Source organism: Watersipora subatra, chromosome 1 (assembly GCF_963576615.1).
Source record: "Watersipora subatra chromosome 1, tzWatSuba1.1, whole genome shotgun sequence".
Taxonomy (NCBI): Eukaryota; Metazoa; Bryozoa; class Gymnolaemata; order Cheilostomatida; family Watersiporidae; genus Watersipora; species Watersipora subatra.
Genome location: NC_088708.1, coordinates 65,916,627 through 65,938,296, shown reverse-complemented (window position 1 = coordinate 65,938,296; position 21,670 = coordinate 65,916,627). Strand labels below are relative to the sequence as shown.

Below are 21,670 nucleotides of genomic sequence, written 5' to 3'. Positions count from 1 at the left end.
TTCATAAGTGTGCAAGTGCATTCACCTCACACTCGCTTTCACAAAAAATGAGGTAAAGCCTTGGCTGGATAATTCAATTACGTGATTTGACGCCAGAAATATTTATGCAGCCTGAACCGACAGAAATTGCATGAAACAAACTGTAAATTTTGTAACTCAGATTAGTATAATCCCTCGAAGATTAAGTATGTCTGCGTACCTTACTGCAAGCAGAAGTTGTGTGCACATTTTTCAAGAGCCATTGTTGCACAAACAGTGGCTCAATTATCTTGGCTGGACATATCTGAGACCGGTTGAAAGGGAACCGCATGGGCTGGAGACGTGCCTTGGAGACGAGCAATTAAAGGCAGGATGCCATCCTGTCATCACCAGTAGTTTTTTGGGGAATTGTAAACAGACCGGGTCTTGCAGGTCAGGCCTGCTCTCTCTCTTTGCGATACATTAGTTACACACAAAGGATTGTTTCAGGTGCCAAACAGTATGAAAAGCTATGCTAATACATTCCAAGCGCTAAATCATTGTAAGTTAATGCTTCAAATAACACAAGCATTTGTTGCCCTCTCTTTACAGATTTAAAGGTTGACTTGCAACAAAATTCACATTACAGGTATTTGGTATCGAAAGGTTCACCATGTCTCACTCTGCTGTGTTGTAGGTGAAAAATATGTGGAAATTTGATTACAAGCTCTTGAAAGCTTAAAAACGAACAGTTATTCGCAGCCATCACAAAAACACCGTAGTTTACAATCACCTTATTTGGCTGAAGTACTCTAACAGTTTGGTTATTGTTTTGACACGTAATGTTATCAAGTGGAATTAAAGGCTCGATATAAAATGTCTTACTTTGGGTTTTATCGGAAAGCCAATATCAAATATAAATGCTCGCTACTTTACAGTATCGTTTCAGCCTGGTCTAATCATCTAGTCGTAATCTGATCATGTGACCCATACTTTCTGCTAAATCGCGTGCAGTTTCTGCAGCATTTTTGGACTATCGCAGGTGACCAACAGGCCCATCATGTTCATCAGAGGATGATATGCACTCCTTCGAGCTAAGGTTAAAAAATTGAACAAAATTTTGCGGTAGGTTTTGAGATATCAGTGCTCAATGTGACAGCATTCCAATGATGATGAAATAGACGTGTAAGGACAATAGACATGGTTTTATTGAATACGTGAAGTATATTTGTGAAAATATTTCGATGAATTAACTTGCATGAAAGTGTAAACAGAAGCCATTTTGTTCAACTATATCCCATTTGAGCCGTTTTGCAAATGGATTCCAATCAAAGGCGTTTTTGAGATGGCTGTGATTAACTGTTCGTTTTTTAGCTTTTTAGAGCTTGCAATCATATTTCCACATATTTTGCACCTACAACACAGCAGAGTAAGACATGGTTAATCTGTTGATATCAGATAATGGTAATGTGAATTTTGTTGCCAGTCAATCTTTAAAGCAAAAAGCTTTAGCATAACACTTAAAACACTAATTAGATAACACAATTGGGGAAATGCTCCATTACTACCCATGGCCTAGTTGTTGATAAATTGGAAAGGAATACCATGGAGCAAAGGTTGAAGCCACTTTTACAATTTTTTTATAATCTTTCTAGCGCTCGTTTAAGTATTCCATGCTCTACTTCTACACATTTTTGTAGATGATATATGGGAAAACGACACACATCGATACATGTCCGCACGAGAAGCAAACCAGCGAGGCCTCATTGACCATGTGCGGCTCATGTACCGATAAAATATGATTGCTCCTCGGTGAATGATATAGTGATAATTATACTTGTCTGTTTTTTGGTCCACAATATAAATATAATTGTTCTGTTTCAACACAATACTTCACTCGTTTGGCAGCAAAGAAAAACCGTTTTATATTAAAATGATAACGAAATGATAATGCAATGACCTAGGCAATTTACATTTGTTATACTCCTCTTTATATGCTAGTATTTAAAATTATGTACAATAGTGTTGAAAATGAACCTACTAAAAGGTAACCTCAGCGCAATGACAACTGAAAAGGAGTAATCGACCAGAGTGGGGAGAGTATGAAAACGTTCAACATACTGAAAACTATTCGTTAAGAGATCAATGGCTTAGATTGGAATGACCAAGATCAAAATAGACAATACAATAGTCAGCTGAATCACAAATGACAATCCATACGAAGGCAGCATCCATTAGCAGATGATCAAATTTCACTGGTTTAGCTGTCGCAAGAGGTTTTGTCTTTTTGTTTCCAAATCATCCTCACTCAACTCTCCTTCTTCACTCTGGTGCTTACCCTGCAGGAGACACGCGTCGAGTGTTACTTACAATATCATCTCTGCGCAGACATAAAACTGATACAACAGAATCATATAAGCGCTAATATTTTATAAGATACTAAAATAAGGTAATCAAGCATAGCTGTTCAATATGTGGTGCAAATGGTGAGACAGCATAACCAAATCAATGTCGAAGAAACGAACAAGAGAAAAGTTGTTTATCGAACACCCAAAACATGCAACATAAGCCCAAAAGTTACCAAGAATAAGTCATCTCTGAAAAAGATGGGAAAGAGATAAAAGAATGGTCAATGGGATGGTAGAAAAAAAAGGCTTGCTAGTGAGTTCCTGGCAACAAACCCTCTCACAATGCTCATAACAAAGGTGTGCATCACTGACACGAAGCAGTTTTTATAGTAAGATGAAAAACTACGATTCAGCCTCCAACAAAAGCTTTTACAAAAACTGTTGTGAAAGGATGAGATGACACTAGTAGCAAACATTTTAATTTGTATCTTCTAAGGAAAGAGCCTTCCTTCTGAAGAATTGTCCACCCTTAAGTTTTTCTCACTGAGAAGCTCTGGAGTTGTCTCCTGACTAAGCTTTGCCCTTAATGTGCATTCGTAGTGCCAGCTATGGAACTACTGGGAATACGCACAGCGAATGTTAAGTAAGCACTTTGGGAATAGAATGTATGCCAATTTGTTTATAAATGAAGTTGTGTCCATTTCGTTATATTTCAGCTCTTAATTTATTTGCCTCTGATCAAGCGATGCAACTCTTAGTTAGCCGAGCAGTCAAGAAGCATAGATAAGAGACACCAAAGACAATGTATTAGACTGTGCAGGTTTAACAGAATTTCAGTAAAAACATTAAAAAATAAATTAGCACAAAAATGAGGTGAACTTTTGCTTTGAGTTAGAAACCTATCAACACAAGTTTAGAGCTAGCAAACTGTCATATACGGAAACTCGTCCAGATTTAAGTCTTGAACTTTGCTTTCACCAGAGATCTGTTCTGACATGGACTCCTTCTACGGATATTAACTGCAACTAAATCTAAAAGAATACAATTATTTCACAAAATTGTTAGAAGTAAACCATGCCAGAAGCCCAGCTAGAATTCTACAAGCAACAATTTCATAAACTTTCAAATTCACACTAAATTACACAGCACAGCCTCACATTTTATGCCCACACGATATGTGTAACACCTAATATATGGGCATATGACAATATGCAACAAAGCTGCGTAAAAGTCAGTCTCATGAATACTTCCCTATCAACATGATGAAGATTGTGACATTACAATTTGAACAAAACCAAACAAGGCTGAATTTTTTACTCAATTGCTGCAGCAAATGTTCAACTCAAATAGAGAATCAAGCTGACTAGTTCAACTCAAATGGAAGATCAAACTTTTCAACTCAAACAGAAAATCAAACTGACTAGTTCAACTCAAACAAAGAACCATAATTCGCAGTTCAGCCAACGGAATTCTGGTCCACTACAACAGTCAACATTCCAGCCATATGAAACTATCTCTAGAATTAAACTCCGCTAAGTCATGTAAAATAGCTAAAATAGTCAAGTCTGCACTCATAACATGAAGGGTCTTTGAGGTATGGAGCAGACAACTACCAACTGACAAAACCCATAACTTGAGTTTGGAAACTGAAAAAACCGTGTTTACCATTAGAAATAGAGCGGAAAAATAAAAAGCTAAAAGACACTCTTCAAGCAACACAGACACTGATCGAAGAAAGCAATAAGATGATAGTTTTGCAGTACAAGAAGATACTCACACAGTACGAAGGAAAAATAAACCAGTGAAATTTGACCTCAATGCATCAACACATGCTAAGCCTGGTTTACAATCGACACTATCGGGAGCTGTATGTAGACATTTGCATAAACGATGTGTGACACAAACGGAAATGTCTGGTTCGGTAGTTTTTCAATGTGGACGGTAACAGGATCGTTAAATGTCTCCGTGGACAGAGTTACAATGTATTTGCAAAGTCAAAATGAACAATAAAAATTTGAAGCATTTTCAAATATACAGTATGTATAAACAGTCACTAATAATTTATCGATGCAATGTTTTCTAAATTTTACAATTTGTCAACAGTGAATGGATAAGGCAAACAATTCCGAGGTGGAATAGTATTAGTTGAGGAATGCATCTGGCAGATTAATATTCTTATAGATGTCATAAAAACAATTTAAAAAACTTCTCTAATCGGACAGCCATATCTATGGAATAATAGCGCGCATGCAGTTTTACTTCGTCATAAAAACTGCACTGATCATAGGCATGATGTGAATGTAAATTCTGGATGTGAAAAAGTATGTAATCTGAAAAATGGGGGATGGTAGTGACCTTCACCTACACAGAGTTTGTGCAAAAACTAAATTTGAAAGCCATACAGCTCTCAATGTGAACTAAGCTTCATGGGCAAACAGATGTGTGTCAAGCAGTTATGCATTTATAATATTTATAGCATTCATCCAGTTATAGCAATTATCCCCTGTGTGTAATCTCTAGTAACTGGTATATCTTTGAGTCTTGCCCTCATTTGCAAAACCAACCAGAACCCGTAAATACGACAATAATTGGACTAAGACGCATACAGGAAGAACCTACTAAAATTTCATGCAAGTTCATCTTTAAAGCCAATGAAGTAGCATGACTCGGGTCGGGCAGCCTATGCAGGTGTCAGCCTATGCAGGTGGCAGCCTATGCAGGTGGTAGCCTATGCGTGTGTCCCAATACTGAGCTAACCTTCCAATACAATTTGAAAGATGGGAGGCCTGACAAGCATTAGACTTCAATTTTAGATATTACCCTTTGGTTAAAAAATTGCAAGGTTGTCTTACTCCAGTAAGTGAGAGTCATGCAATGGATTGTACAAAGGTAAAGGTAATGTATGAAAGAGATGATAACGTGTGTGATGGATGGGAATAACTTGCTTGAGAAACCAGTGCTACCTTCAGCATATATGCCTGCAGCTCTTCCATGGCTACTACTCTAAGGTGAACAACCTTTATACCTACAGTACATCTAGAGTAAAGGTTACTGCTAAATATGGATGTGATAAAGAAGGTAGTAGAGAGCATTGAAGTAAGAAATGGTCACAATAAATAATACCATTTTCTATTGAACAGTAATAGATATAATAGAATGATATTAAGGAGTAATAGATACAATAGAGTGATACTAAGGAGTAATATATATAATAGAGTGATACTAAGGAGTAATAGATATAATAGAGTGATACTAAGGAGTAATAGATATAATAGAGTGATACTAAGGAGTAATATATATAATAGAGTGATACTAAGGAGTAATAGATACAATAGAGTGATACTAAGGAGTAATATATATAATAGAGTGATACTAAGGAGTAATAGATATAATAGAGTGATACTAAGGAGTAATAGATATAATAGAGTGATACTAAGGAGTAATATATATAATAGAGTGATACTAAGGAGTAATAGATACAATAGAGTGATACTAAGGAGTAATATATATAATAGAGTGATACTAAGGAGTGATAGATATAATAGAGTGATACTAAGGAGTAATAGATATAATAGAGTGATACTAAGGAGTAATATATATAATAGAGTGATACTAAGGAGTAATAGATATAATAGAGTGATACTAAGGAGTAATAGATATAATAGAGTGATACTAAGGAGTAATATATATAATAGAGTGATACTAAGGAGTAATAGATACAATAGAGTGATACTAAGGAGTAATATATATAATAGAGTGATACTAAGGAGTAATAGATACAATAGAGTGATACTAAGGAGTAATATATATAATAGAGTGATACTAAGGAGTAATATATATAATAGAGTGATACTAAGGAGTAATAGATATAATAGAGTGATACTAAGGAGTAATAGATATAATAGAGTGATACTAAGGAGTAATAGATATAATAGAATGATATTAAGGAGTAATAGATACAATAGAGTGATACTAAGGAGTAATATATATAATAGAGTGATACTAAGGAGTAATAGATATAATAGAGTGATACTAAGGAGTAATAGATATAATAGAGTGATACTAAGGAGTAATAGATACAATAGAGTGATACTAAGGAGTAATATATATAATAGAGTGATACTAAGGAGTAATAGATATAATAGAGTGATACCAAAGAGTGATAGATATAATGGAGTGATATTAAGGAGTAATAGATATAATAGAGTGATATTAAGGAGTAATAGATATAATGGGATGATATTAAGGAGTAATAGATATAATAGAGTGATATTAAGGAGTAATGGATATAATAGAGTGATATTAAGGAGTAATAGATATAATAGAGTGATACTAAGGAGTAATAGATATAATAGAGTGATACTAAGGAGTAATATATATAATAGAGTGATACTAAGGAGTAATAGATACAATAGAGTGATACTAAGGAGTAATATATATAATAGAGTGATACTAAGGAGTAATAGATACAATAGAGTGATACTAAGGAGTAATATATATAATAGAGTGATACTAAGGAGTAATATATATAATAGAGTGATACTAAGGAGTAATAGATATAATAGAGTGATACTAAGGAGTAATAGATATAATAGAGTGATACTAAGGAGTAATAGATATAATAGAGTGATACTAAGGAGTAATAGATACAATAGAGTGATACTAAGGAGTAATATATATAATAGAGTGATACTAAGGAGTAATAGATATAATAGAGTGATACCAAAGAGTGATAGATATAATAGAGTGATATTAAGGAGTAATAGATATAATAGAGTGATACTAAGGAGTAATATATATAATAGAGTGATACTAAGGAGTAATAGATATAATAGAGTGATACCAAAGAGTGATAGATATAATAGAGTGATATTAAGGAGTAATAGATATAATAGAGTGATATTAAGGAGTAATGGATATAATAGAGTGATATTAAGGAGTAATAGATATAATAGAGTGATACCAAAGAGTGATAGATATAATAGAGTGATACCAAAGAGTGATAGATATAATAGAGTGATACTAAGGAGTAATAGATAAAATAGAGTGATATTAAGGAGTAATAGATATAATAGAGTGATACTAAGGAGTAATAGATATAATAGAGTGATACTAAGGAGTAATAGATATAATAGAGTGATACCAAAGAGTGATAGATATAATAGAGTGATACCAAAGAGTGATAGATATAATAGAGTGATATTAAGGAGTAATAGATAAAATAGAGTGATACTAAGGAGTAATAGATATAATAGAGTGATACTAAGGAGTAATAGATATAATAGAGTGATACTAAGGAGTAATAGATATAATAGAGTGATATTAAGGAGTAATATATATAATAGAGTGATATTAAGGAGTAATAGATAAAATAGAGTGATACTAAGGAGTAATAGATATAATAGAGTGATACTAAGGAGTAATAGATATAATAGAGTGATACCAAAGAGTGATAGATATAATAAAGTGATACCAAAGAGTAATAGATATAATAGAGTGATACCAAAGAGTGATAGATATAATAGAGTGATACCAAAGAGTAATAGATATAATAGAGTGATACCAAAGAGTGATAGATATAATAGAGTGATACCAAAGAGTAATAGATATAATAGAGTGATACCAAAGAGTGATAGATTTAATAGAGTGATACCAAAAAGTGATAGATATAATAGAGTGATATTAAGAAATAATAGGAAATAGAAACAGAACCACATGCTAGAGATCTATTAGCAAGATATCCTTACTTTCACCTTTTCCTTAACTTTCTTCTTCTTCTCATCAACAGGAGACTAAAAAGAGGCAAATCAAAAATGAGGTAAAGTTCTAGACAAGGTCATTCTGTGAAAAGATTAAAGACTAAAATTAGACAAATTATTTCAGACTGAAAACAAATTTAGAGCACCAACCTGCTCTTTCGAAGTTTTTTTATGCTTTTTCTTTTCCTTCTTGCGACCTTTTTTACTCTTATCGTCTGAAACATAAATAGCATTATAACAAATTTCATTTTCACCTTTTATAATTGACAAACAAAGCTGGAGACCAACCAGTTATGGAGAAACCAACAAACTAGGCAACATAAACAATGTTAGCTTTCTAAATTAATCACAAACTATGGTAGACTATGTAAATAATCCGCTCCAAGAATGGTTACAATATAAAGATTATACATTACACAAACAGTAAAGATGTCAAATCCATTCCAACATCGTCCTAAATTTACCCCATCAAATAGGAAAAATCTAAACCCAACTTTTTGATGTAATAACTGTACAGTAACTATGGTATTATTGGTTTGTATTGACAAGGATAACAATATATTCTGTACCAGGATAAACCATTTGCGATGGTGACCCCTAAACGGGAAAAGATGAAAGAAGATCAACAACTTTTCTGTTTTTTCTTATCACATTCACTTGGTATAGGTAAGGGTTTATGATTATGGTGCTTTCACATTAACTGGAGTGCACACCTTCAATGTCAATTAAAACCTTTTTTTTCACTTTTTTTCTAGACAGCAAAGTCTATGCTGCAAGAAAAATTTGTATATTTCTAAAATGAAGTAAAACAAAAATAAACAACATAAAACTTCTATCTGAGTGCCACCTTTATATGAGTTCCACCTCTAATAAAAGGCCATAAGGGAAGAGCTAAACAATACAGTGTCACCATTCAATTTACCGCCGCCACCTTTAATAGACCGCAATTTTGACATTCAGGTTTGACCTTTATGAAACCATAATAAAAAGGTTAATTGGAAAATCTGTGGAACATTCTCCATAAAATGCAACAAATAAAGACTCGATTATATCAACAACTATTAATTCTTTTGTTTTTGCTGTAGTGGTTGCCATGATTTTAGAGACGTTGGTGTACCTGAGAAGAACGATTGTCACAATCAACGGAACTACCTTTCGATTCAAAGTCACTGAGGTCGAAATCCGACCTATTGTCTTCAGATTCGTTCTGAAGTGGTTTAAAAAACTGATCTGAAGACTTTAAAGCCAATGTGTTGATGAGTGATGAGAACACTCTTCGGGAAGCGCATATGACGTAATGGCAGGCATTTTTACGGCATAGCGAAGACCGTTTTCTAACTCTAATTTTTTGGTGTTTTCCCCCAAACTTTGAAAGCAACCCCATCAAAATGAGAAATAACTGTATCCATCCAATATGTTTTACTCAAAGTAGTTCCTTGTTTAACTCAGCCTGATACATTGACGTACAAGAAAAACAGTTTAGCAAAAAGGCTGATACTAATGAAATTAATGATACATGCAAAATATAGGCGACATTAGCATTGCTTTGCCCGTAAAAGGATTCAATTTATCTTCCAAAAATTCTGACCAACTAATAAGAAAATATAGCGCCACCCTCTATTTGAACGGCACCTTTAATGTAATGCCATTCTGTGGAAAGGGTTGAAAAATACAGTGCTATGGCACTCAATAAGAGGCTGTACGACAATTACTATGGTAACAGCAGAGTCTGTCTGTCCATACGTTTTTCAAAAGCTGAGGTTAGTGTTTGAAATAAAAAATTTATTTCGATGAGACTCCAATTCCTAACATTCGGATTCGTAGACCAACATTTCAACACCTGCGCCAATCAACTGTATTTAAATATTTATAAATAAATGTGCAACTAATTAATCTCGTTGCTTTATCAGCTCACCTGACGATCTCTCATGGTACACTAGACTGTTAGGGTACTAGTATAAATAATAGGTAGTATATATCCCTATAGGTCGTTTCTCTCCTAAACGTTGCAAAATAGAAAACGATATTTTTCAAGGCAAACTATAGGACTCTCGTTATTCAAATTGAAATTGAGAATTTGCACCGATTTGATGTTTTTTGTTATTTGGAATTTCTTACATAATACAAAGCAAAAACTTTACATAAAGATCTTTCCATTAGGAGGAATTTATGTTATAGAATGTATACGTTATAAGAACATCTACTGCACATGCATTAAACAATAGCATACCCCACAGGATGAATTTATTTACGGAGTTACATTTCGCGAAAAATGCCATTTCATGCATATTCGCGGATTAATTTGTTCGCGACTGAAAACTGCTACTCTCTATGAAGAGTTAACTCTATTACGTCTACCAATAGAGTTAACCCTGCGCATTGCGTGTTTCGTTTTCTATTTAGCTTACAACTACGGGTGAATCGTGCTAAGGCGGGACAGCTAAATACAATAAATTAAGACTAAGACAATAAATTTTTTGCTGCGTTCAGAGGTTTTTACGAATATTCATAGATTTGGAGGCCTTTGATGAACCAACAATTTGTGGTAAGTAATGAGTTTTTTAGTTGAATTTTTCTTTGGTTCTTCGGTAAAACGCAATATTTATTTTTTCCATCCCTACCGCTTCATTATTTGTTTTAGTGTGAGAGAGAGATTTTTCATCGCACACGCAAGCACAATACTGCACAATATGTCATTCTTAGAAGATCATGAATCATTCAGGGAAGTCTGGAAATTGAGGTAAAAGTGACTGCAGCTACTTACGAGGAGAAGTTATCTGTTTTAAAAAAGGAACAAAAACGCCTTTACGAGCACAAATCTTTGGCCAACCGGCAGAACTTTGCAATAGTAAGCCACGAGGAGAGTTCTGATGATAACTTCCTTACCAGCCATGTAGTAGCGAGAGAATTGCCTTTAACATCTACCCAAGACAGTGACAGCAATATAGAGCTGCTATTACCAAAATAACTAGTCAGAGAGCACCATTACACGCTAGTATTCACTTATCAAGAGTATCAGTTTAATTTTATTGCTCTAGACAACCGCCATATAGACTAAACTGTTTATATTTACTCCATTCATCGTTTGTAATATTTTATTTGTATTTGAAATATTTTATTTGTACACTCAAGTTTGTAATAAATTATAATATATTTATACATGAAATAAAATATATAATTTAATCATGTTTGCTGCAGCAATATCAAGGAGTTGTTGTCGATGAAGGGGGTCTAGGTTGACTGGTTGTTTCTCTGCCAATATTCCTGCCTTGATGAATATTACTACTTGTCTCTAGTTTTCGTAATCGGAGTGGGTTGTTTCATTCTTAATCTGCAGTAAACACAAAAAAAGAAAAAATATTAACAAGTGTTAAGGAAGTACAAAAACAATAGCTGAAGTATTTAATGAAAGCGATCAGTTTTTAAACAAAATAAATAACTAATGCAGTTGATTATGGAAAAACGTATCTGCACTGCAAATCAAATACATACCAAAATGTCCAGATCAGAATCATGAGCGTCCTCAACTTCGGTATTAGAGATTGATGGGGTTGATTTCAATGTAAAAAGACTAGGAGATTTTTTGCGATGGCGAATAACTTGTGAAAACCTTGAATAATTTTGTAAAGAAGTTCGATGCAATGGCAATAAAACTCGAAGCCCGGCGATGATTTTAAAGAAGTTTTGGAACTCGGCTACGTTTAGTACTTCTGCCTAGCGGCTATTTTTGCGATGACGCCATTCTGCATATCTTGTGACAACCTTGAATAATTTTGTAAAGAAATGTGATGTATTGGCAATGGTGTTAGCTCAAAGCCCAGGCAATGATTTTAAAAATGTTTTGGAACTCAACTACAATTAGTATTTATATTAAAAACTAGCCTAGCAGCTAGTTTTTAATTTGATGCAGTAGTTATGCTCCCTTGTGATTAAAAATAAAACTAACTATTCACGGAATTTAATAATTCGCGGAATTGACTGTTCGCGAAATCGCAAATTTTTATAACCAACGAATATTTTCATCCTGTAGGGTATCAATATCAGAAGCTTACAATGCTTGATTTGCTGAAAGGGTAGCTCAGAGTATAACTATAATACTGTTATGGTATCACAATAAGTCAAATAAGACCCTATGAAAATTATTGTCCAACTACCATGACGATGACGTAAAGTCATCGCTGTGTTAATCTGACATACCCTAGGACACTTAAGTATTCGCGGCATCTAACTTTCGCGTTTTCGCGGAGTCATCATCACGCGAAAAATTCATGCGCGAAACTAAACTATCATAACGAACTAGCGAAAATTCGAAATTAAATAGCTATGTTCTACGCAGGCCTGTATTCACTGGTTGCAAGTTGGGGGGGCTAATGTTAGACGACTAGTTATGAACATCTGGGGTGTGGAGAAGGGGGGGGGGGGGTGCTGTAAGCTCCCAACAGGTTTCTCTTATGCAGGGCCTCAGCCGGGCCTCTCACGTGAAGTTTTAAAAAATTTTATTGGCAAGTATCAACATTTTTCTATTTTTTGAGATTTGCTTTGTTTTAGCTGATGTGACTGACAAAACGTTTTAAAATTAAAACAGGCAAAACTTGTATGCAGTTAAAAAGCTCAGAAAGAAGACATCTTTTTTTTAAGCGTTTTAACAAAGATCATTTTTGCCGATTTTATTTCAAGTTCATTAAGTAGGATATGGGCAAGCAGATGTTTGCTAAAACTTGATATTTTGCAAACCTTTATAAAAGTCGTTAACAAGAATATTTTGCCGCTGATGAAGATAATAATGACGCCTAAGAACTACTAAAAGTTGACGTTTGTATCTATGGCTTCGAATAAAGTGATATTCTACAGCGATAAAAACCTTTCTATAGCCGTTGGACTATGAAATTCCTAAAAAGTTGGGGCGTCTTAGCCGGCCAGCTGTCCAAGGGAATACGGCCCTGTAGTTCATTGATATCCACAACAAAATCGTGATATTAGAAATGCAGATAATTTTGTGTGTGATGGAGCTCATTGGGAAATTTCTAGTAAATTCGTTAATACACCGAATGAGCAGCATGGCAAAGCAAATTAAGATAACAAGTTTTTTTGGAAAAGCCAAGACAAACGAAGAAGATGATGATATCAGTTTAGTCACCGAATTTGTAACTGATGAGGATGAAAGTCTGGTAGGTGAAGTCATACAATTAAATAATACTTATTGTAGTGATGAATTTTACTGCCAACCAAAAACGATAACAACCCTCACCAGGTCCAACCATGTTATACAGTTCTGGTTGTGATGTTGGTTGTTATCTATTTTCTTTTTTATGAGACATGTACTGTATTTGATTTTTTTTAAATTTGAAATATTGTGAACTCAAAACGTGCCATGGCCATCGCTTGCTATAAATACTTGAGATCTAATATTGGTACCATATCGGTCACGACGGAAAGGACCGAGACGTCATTGATAGTCCAAGAAACAAATGGCAGCAAGCGATCACGTTGAATTATCGATTTCTGCCATACATTTATACCTGCGGGTTACAAATACAAACTAGTCGCAAATATAACAACTTTTTTTACTAGAGGACCGGACCTGAGGAATCTAATTTGTTTGTTCCACTGTATTTATTTTCACATCACTATATTTTCGCACTCATCAGAGCTGCGAAATTAAGTTGCAGCGAAATTTTACTCTGTGTGCTACTCACGAAACTAAATACTAGCGAAATATAAGTGTCCTAGGGTAGTAATGCCACAGCTATGCTAGACTGAAAATCCTACACACTGTGGATACGATAACGATTCAACCAAGTATCACCACCAAGAGTTGGTAAACACTATGCTACCTATGTTCAGAGCATATGTCAAACTAACCTTTCACCACCACTCTTAATTTATATGACTAAGCATAGCCTTATTAACTATACAACTATACTGTATCAACTAACAACTATACCATACTGTATAGTTAATAACTTCATGTGGCTAAATGACATGAAATAACATTACACCCAAATCTTAATACGAATGAAAATGTTTCAATAATTTCACTTAGCTGTTTCACATAGCAATGCTATCTGAAAAATCAGAGCGTTGCTATATATATTCTAAAATGGTCAAAGCAAGTCTTTAACCTGTACAAATGCTGAGCAGTGGATAACTACAAAATTCTGACGATGGAAGATTAGAAGATATTAGCAGGGTCCTGATTAACGGACACCTAAACATGTTGTACATACAATAAACTAGACACATCTATTGTTATAAACATGCTGCATATACAATAGATTAGACACATCTACTGTTATAAACATGTTGTATATACAATAGATTAGCAACATATATTGTTATAAATATGTTGTATATACAATAGATTAGACATATCTACGGTTATAAACATGTTGTATATACAATAGATTAGACACATCTACGGTTATAAGCGTGTTGTATACACAATAGCTTAGACACATCTACTGTTACAAACATGTTGTATATACAATAGATTAGACACATCTACTGTTATAAACATGTTGTATATACAATAGATTAGACACATCTATTGCTATAAACATGTTGTATATACAGTAGATTAGACACATCTACGGTTATAAACATGTCGTATACACAATAGATTAGACACATCTCCTGCTATAAATATGTTGCACATGCAATAGATTAGACACATCTACTGTTACAATTAAAAACTCACAGTACAGTAGCAGTACACATCGAGAAATTAATGTAAAACACAAAATATAGTATGGTAATGGAGAATTCAAACAAATTGATTTGACACATTTATTTTATGAATTACCGTAAAACCTCTAATTGAACGCCCCCTCTATTTGAACGCCAACCTCCAATTGACCGCCACTCTGAGAGAGGTTGAAAAATAGAGCACCACTCTCTAATTGAACCCTACCTCAATTTGACCAGCACTTTGACATTATTTTATCCTTACGAGCTCATAATATAAATTGATCAGTAGAAAAGTGTCCACAAAATTGTAATAATAATGAATCGTTTACATCAATAACAATTAATTTTCTCGGTGTCCAATTCCAAAAGTTTTTCTTTTATTTTTGTTAAAACTTTGAAAGTAACACCATGGAAATAAATAATAACTGCCTCAGGCTAATAGTAGTTCCTTGTTTAACGCGGTCTTAATACTTCGAAGTACATCTATATAAAAAACGGTTTCCATTTATGATGGTACAAAGGTTACATTTAGCGAGCAAACCTTTTTCGCGTTGCCATTGTGCTAAATGCAATGCGTAAAAATTTTGCTATGACAAAACATTGTTTGGACGCTAATATCAACTAGTTTAGCAGTGCAGAAGAAGAGTTGAGGTCAAAAGACATCGTACAAAGTGCTGAACAACCAAAAGATGTTTGTTCCACTGAAAGCCACAATCAGAACGCAGTTATCTGAGCTAACAATGCAAATATTTTTGTTTTATAAATGTTAATTTTGTTTCTGCATATAATATACTGAGTATGGTTCATTTATGTCATTTGTTCATGAATATATATATATATATATATTTGTAGCATTCAGTTGATTATCATATAACTTAAAAATTTGCAGATTTATAGCATATTATTTGATAGCTTCCTTGCGGTTATCTTAACTCGGCTTACAATTGATCGATGCTCATAACTCCTCTTCTACTGCACATAAAAAGCCAGTTTTGGCTACAAACTGTAGCATACATGAAAATTAGTGCAGCAATTTTATTCGACATTGTTAAATATAGATACAAAATAAAAATATTCCTGCAAATTTAAAATGAAATGAAAAATTGAAAGCAGCTCTAATAAACTGCAAAGCAAGGCACAAGCTATAACATCATTGCAGATTAATTGCAAACAATAGATAACAACTGGTAGAGATTTATCTCAGCTTCCCAATGCAAATTTTATTTAGAGATCATTGACAAGTTGGAGGTAAGTAAGCAGATTTATTGCATCCAAAAGATTTAACATCGCTTCAACGGAAAAAGAGGGCAAAATATATTCGACACTCTCTTCGCCCGAAAAAGGGCTAAATTTATCTTCCCAAAATTCTGACGAGCCATTTAAAAAATACAACACCAGCCTCTATTTGAATGCCACCTCCAATTGACCGCCACGAGAGAAGGGTTGAAAAATAGAGCCCCATGGCATTCAATCAGAGGTTTTACAGTATCCCGATTTCAATGTATTACATTATTCATAAACTGTCACCCTGAGTTCACATCATGACATTGACACTTCACATCTACTAATTTGCTCTATATTAGTCTTAGCTATAATTGTTAGTCATAAAACATCTGTACACGCATTTAGAAATCAATTCTATATTACTATATAATATTTATCATAAAAAGCAAGGATAGTTTTAGCAGGTGAAGTTTACGAGCCGGACAAATGGCTTCCTGATAACAAACAGTAGACTAGAGCAGTCATGGCTATGAGTAATTTAAGCAAGACTTGACATGTTAAGACTTGACACATGTTTGTAAAAGATAGCTTCGATTCTTAATAAAAATATCACTTACTAACCTTTGTCCGACGCTGACCTTGACCTCGACCTTGGCTTCTTCGTTCGTTCATCATTATCCGAAAGTGAGCGTGACTTTGAGCGTTGGCGGTAACTTCTCTTCTTGTCTCGTGACTTCCTGTCTATAGAGGGGCTGCGAGAACGTGACCTCTTACGGGCCATTCTACTGTCATCTGATTCATAGTCCTGTGTAGAAGACACGGGACACTTTCTACTGATACAGCAATATAAAAACCAAAATATAAACACTATACATGTATAATACCGAAAGGGTAAGTTCGTTAGTTAATAAAATTCTGATGTACGAAGGTTCCTCGTGTCATGTTCTACTTCAATTGCTTGAATTAGACACGTTATTGGCTGGCATACTCTATTTTATAAACCCACCCTTTTGATGGACGTCTAATCTGATACACCCACCCTTTTGGTGGATGTCTAATCTGATGCACCCACCTTTTTGGTGGATGTCTAATCTGATACACCCACCTTTTTGGTAGATGTCTAATCTGATAAACCCACCCTTTTGGTGGATGTCTAATCTGATGCACCCACCCTTTTGGTGGATGTCTAGTCTGATACACCCACCCTTTTGGTGTATGTATAATCTGACACACCCACCCTTTTGGTGGATGTCTAATATGATAAAAGGTTGACACTGTGAAAATGGAGTACATCAGAATAAAATACGGATCAAGTATTGAAAGGTAGCCAATTATACTACAGAGACAAAAGCATAACAAAGTCAGCAGTCTATTACATGGATATAAAGAGGAGTACATCTGTTGAGATGACTTACAGATCTCGAGCGGGACCGATGGCTGCGATGTTTTTTAGATTTTTTAGACTTTTTGGAGTGACTATGGAGACAGGCTTCCTCAAGTTGATTGACAAGCTCAGTAAATAGTCTGACCCTCTCCGCTTCCAGAGGCACGGCCTTGTATGCCGACTCATTCTCAAACCTTGACTTCACGTCATCCCACTAAAAATGCAAGATAAGTTACAGAGCTGCATTTAAAACACCCATCACAATGCATAGTAGATATTTGAAAAGAACAAATTGCCCCCTACTGATCTTCAAAAGCCAATCTTACTACGGATTGGCCGACACAAACAGTAACAAGTTTTCTACTCTATAAATGGCAGCAGAGAAAAAACTTCAAGAAAGATTTTTACAGCTAAACAAGGTTTACCTTTGTCTCATGTGTCCAGTCTGCTCCGTATGGCTTCAGCATTCTCTTAAATGAGTCTTCAACCTTTTTTAGTCTTCTTTGTTCATCTTTGATTCGTTCTCGTTCCCGTGCCTCCGCTTTCTCCATTAACTATACGGAGCAGAGAAGAATGTGAACCATAACAATGAGGTCTTGCACTAACTAACAAATATTCAGTCAATACTCAAGTCCTACTAGCATACATACACTATGTTTCCATGGTGCGCAGTACTGCGAAGCAGCCCCTCCGAAGTCGAGGGGATTGTACGTTTCCATGCTGCGCAGTGGTTTTCAGCAAATTAGCCAGAAAAGAGAAATTGTATAAATCGAATCGCTGGATGGATACATGGAATCGATCATGCGTACCGAATGTCAAAAAAGGTCTTTTTATGCTTTTGTCACCATTATACTTTTATTTACAATACACATTCACAATGTTTTACAAACCTTAACACAATTTTTACAAATAATTTATTTTTAATAAATATTTATATAAGTAATAGATTATTGACATGTTACTTTAGGGCTTGCCACCTATTTTTCAAAAAGTGTTGGTATCAATAACAAAGTCCAGGAAAGTAATCACTTCATCATCTTCGAAGGAGCAGACCATAATTAAATTTAAGTGAAAAAATATCGGAAGAATAGCAAAAACAAAGATAAGCAGGATAACTTTTGTACTAGTCTATAGCGCTCGAAGAATCTGTTTCTACGGCATGAGAGCTATGCGCAGCCACTGCGCAATTGCTGTTTCTTTGCTGCGAATTTGCACTGGCTTCGCACTGACCAGTGCGCAGTGATTTCAGTGCGAAGACGCCGTTTCCATGATTCGGAGAAGGCGCAACTCCGAAGCACTGCGCATCATGGAAACATAGTGATAATCACTGACGCAACGTTATAAATCTGAAACACATCTGAATACTAAGGCGGTGCTAATACAGCTGTATATATATATATATATATATATACGCATATATATATATATATATATACGTACAAAATTAAATATGATGAAAGTTTAAGTCAAGTTTAAAACAAATTTATTCCTAGCAATAAAAATGTTTTAAACTTGACTTTAACTTTCATCCTATTTAAAGGTTGACTTGCAACAAAATTCACATTACAGTTATTTGGTATCAAAAGATTCATTATGTCTTACTCTGTTGTGTTGTAGGTGCCAGATATGTGGAAATGTGATTACAAGCTCTTAAAAGCTTAAAATGAAAAGCCGCTGTAGATTGGAATCTCTTTATTTCTCTGACGTAGTCATGAAATTTGGTTATTGTCTTGTCACGTGATGTTCTCACGTGGATTGAAAGGCCAATAAGAAGCTCAATGTAAAACTTAACGTAGCGCTAGTTTATGACAAACACTTCAGGTTTTACCGAAGACTCTGTCCGTATCAAATACAGATGCTCGCTACTTTACAGTTTTGTTTCGGCTTGGTCTAATCGACAAGTCGTAATCTGATCATGTGACCCAATACTTCGCAAATAATTTCTGCAGCACTTTTCGATTATCACAAGTGACCAACAGACTCGTCATGATTATCAGACAATGATATGTACTCCTTCGAGCTAAGGTTAAAAAATTAAACGAAACTTTACGGTAAGTTATAAGATATCAGTGCTAAAAGTGACAGCATTACAATGACGATAAAATAGACGCGTAAGAACAATAGACATGGTTTTATTGAACACGTGAAGTATATTTGTGAAAATATTTCAACGAATGAGGTTGCATGAAAGTGTAAACAGAAACCATCCTGTAACAACTACGTTCCATTTGAGCCATTTTGGAAAGAGAATCCAAACTACGGCGGTTTCGCGTGGCTGCGATTAACTGTTTGTTTTTGAGCCTTTAAGAGCTTGTAATCACATTCCCACATATCTGGCACCTACAACACAACAGAGTAAGACATGGTGAATCTTTTGATACCAAATAACTGTAATGAGAATTTTGTTGCAAGTCAACCTTTAAATTTACAATGCCCTATTATAATATTATATAATTATATTATAATATTGAGTGTTTTTATGCAAGAGACTTTAAATACTGCATTTAGTGTGTATATATTTGTACATATATAAATATGTATATACATGTATATACAGTCGACCCTCGTCATACAATTTTAATTCGTCCCAGTGTTGGAATTATAAGGCGAAAATATCGTAGAGGGCTATACAAACCCGTAGTAAGTATCAAAACCTTATATACGTACTGTACATATTAAAAATTAGTAACAAAATAGTATCTTAACCTTAGTAACTAAGGTTACCTACAGTAACTGTAATGTATTTAATGGTTAAGATCTGCAATAGAGTGTAACATTACAATGTTACACTGGGAGCAGCTGGGATCAGTGTAACATTACAATGTTACACTGGTCAGCAGCTTGCGAGTTGCTGTCTGTTTCCTTTTTTGCTTCCCCAGACCACTTCATTATGCCTGCCAGGTATCCTACTACTAGCAGTGCGTAGCTAGCTATTCACTGCTCTGACTTGTTTCCTGCCCTTTCATGTTGTTCAAATGTTCAAATTAAAAAAGAGGACTCTTAAACTATAAGAGTTGAGTACATTAAATCTTGTTTATAATAAATATATTTTTGAGTATATTAAATCTTGTTTATAATAAATATATCGCTGAGTATATTAAATATTGTTTATAATAAATATATTGTTGGGTATATTAAATATTGTTTATAATAAATATATTGTAGAGTATATTAAATATTGTTTATAATAAATACAGTGAAACATGGATAACTCGCCCTCGGATATAGCGAACACATGGTTAACTCGACTGGATTTGCTTGGTCCGTTCCCACGCAATGATAAATGGCTCTATACAACTCGAACTCAACACTGTTATAACGAACTGTTTTTTGCCCAACGGCTACCGAAACGGTTGCTATCGCTTTAGAAAATCACTTTATTCCAAGCCATAGAGGTAAACATCAACTTTTCGTAATTCATAAGCGTCATTACTACCTCCATCGGCAAAATATTTTTGTCAACGACTGTTCTAAAGGTTTGGTGAAATTTGATTTATACTGTTATACGATGAATAGCACGGGCTAGCCGGGTCACGGGCGCAAGGATTTTCGCCACGCACATACAAAACAAAAACAGCATGTTGTTTTTGTTTTGTATTTGCGTGGCGAAAATCCTTCAGTGCGTGACCCGGCTAGCCTGTGATGAATAGTTTTCCGACGTGGATTCCGTGTTGAATCAACGTCGGAATGTTGAATGTTTAAAACGTTTTAAAAATTGTGGTAATTAAACGTATACGTTGACTTAGCTAAAAAAAACTATTCATCGTTTGACCTAAACACAGAATACGTGTGTACATTCAATAAGTATCCATTCAAAAAACGTTAGTGATATACAATATACCGTAAAACCTCATAAAACTTTTAATTGAACTGCCTTGGAGTGTTGCTCTTAACGAATGCCAGGTAAAGTAAGTTAATCTTTGCATAAACTTCAAGAAAAATCGGCAAAATTGATCGTGGGTAAAACGCTCAAAAGAAAAAGATGTCTTTTCTTTTGAGCATTTCAATAACGATCAAGTTTTGCCAATGTCAATCTAAAAAACGTCCTGGCAATAACATCACCTCAAACAACAAACCAATCTCAAGTGATAGAAAAATCTCTATACCTTTTGATAAAAACGTTTTAAACTTTACATTAGAAGCATTTAATTTGAAACAAGCCATTTGTGCTTTTGATTTATATTATAGTTTGTATATGTACATGTATCTACTAATAAATAAGTAAATACATGGACTTGTGACAGTGCTCTGATAACTTGAACACTCTGATAATTCGAACACTTTTGCTCGGTCCCTTGAAGTTTGAGTTA

At 34.5% G+C, this 21,670-nt stretch overlaps 1 protein-coding gene across 1 annotated transcript in view; it reads right to left on the bottom strand.

Annotated features, from left to right (window-relative positions):
- Positions 1–1,823: 1,823 nt before the first annotated feature.
- Positions 1,824–21,670, bottom strand: part of LOC137410549 (pre-mRNA-processing factor 40 homolog A-like) — a 36,261-nt gene continuing 16,414 nt past the window's right edge. Inside the window, exons 14-19 of the mRNA XM_068095985.1 lie at positions 17,786–17,914; positions 17,392–17,574; positions 16,598–16,781; positions 8,216–8,280; positions 8,054–8,098; positions 1,824–2,297 (exon numbers count right to left, since the gene is read on the bottom strand). Of these exons, the coding sequence (XP_067952086.1) occupies positions 2,211–2,297; positions 8,054–8,098; positions 8,216–8,280; positions 16,598–16,781; positions 17,392–17,574; positions 17,786–17,914 (693 nt within the window). The 3' untranslated portion in view covers positions 1,824–2,210. The remainder of the gene's footprint in view (positions 2,298–8,053; positions 8,099–8,215; positions 8,281–16,597; positions 16,782–17,391; positions 17,575–17,785; positions 17,915–21,670) is intronic.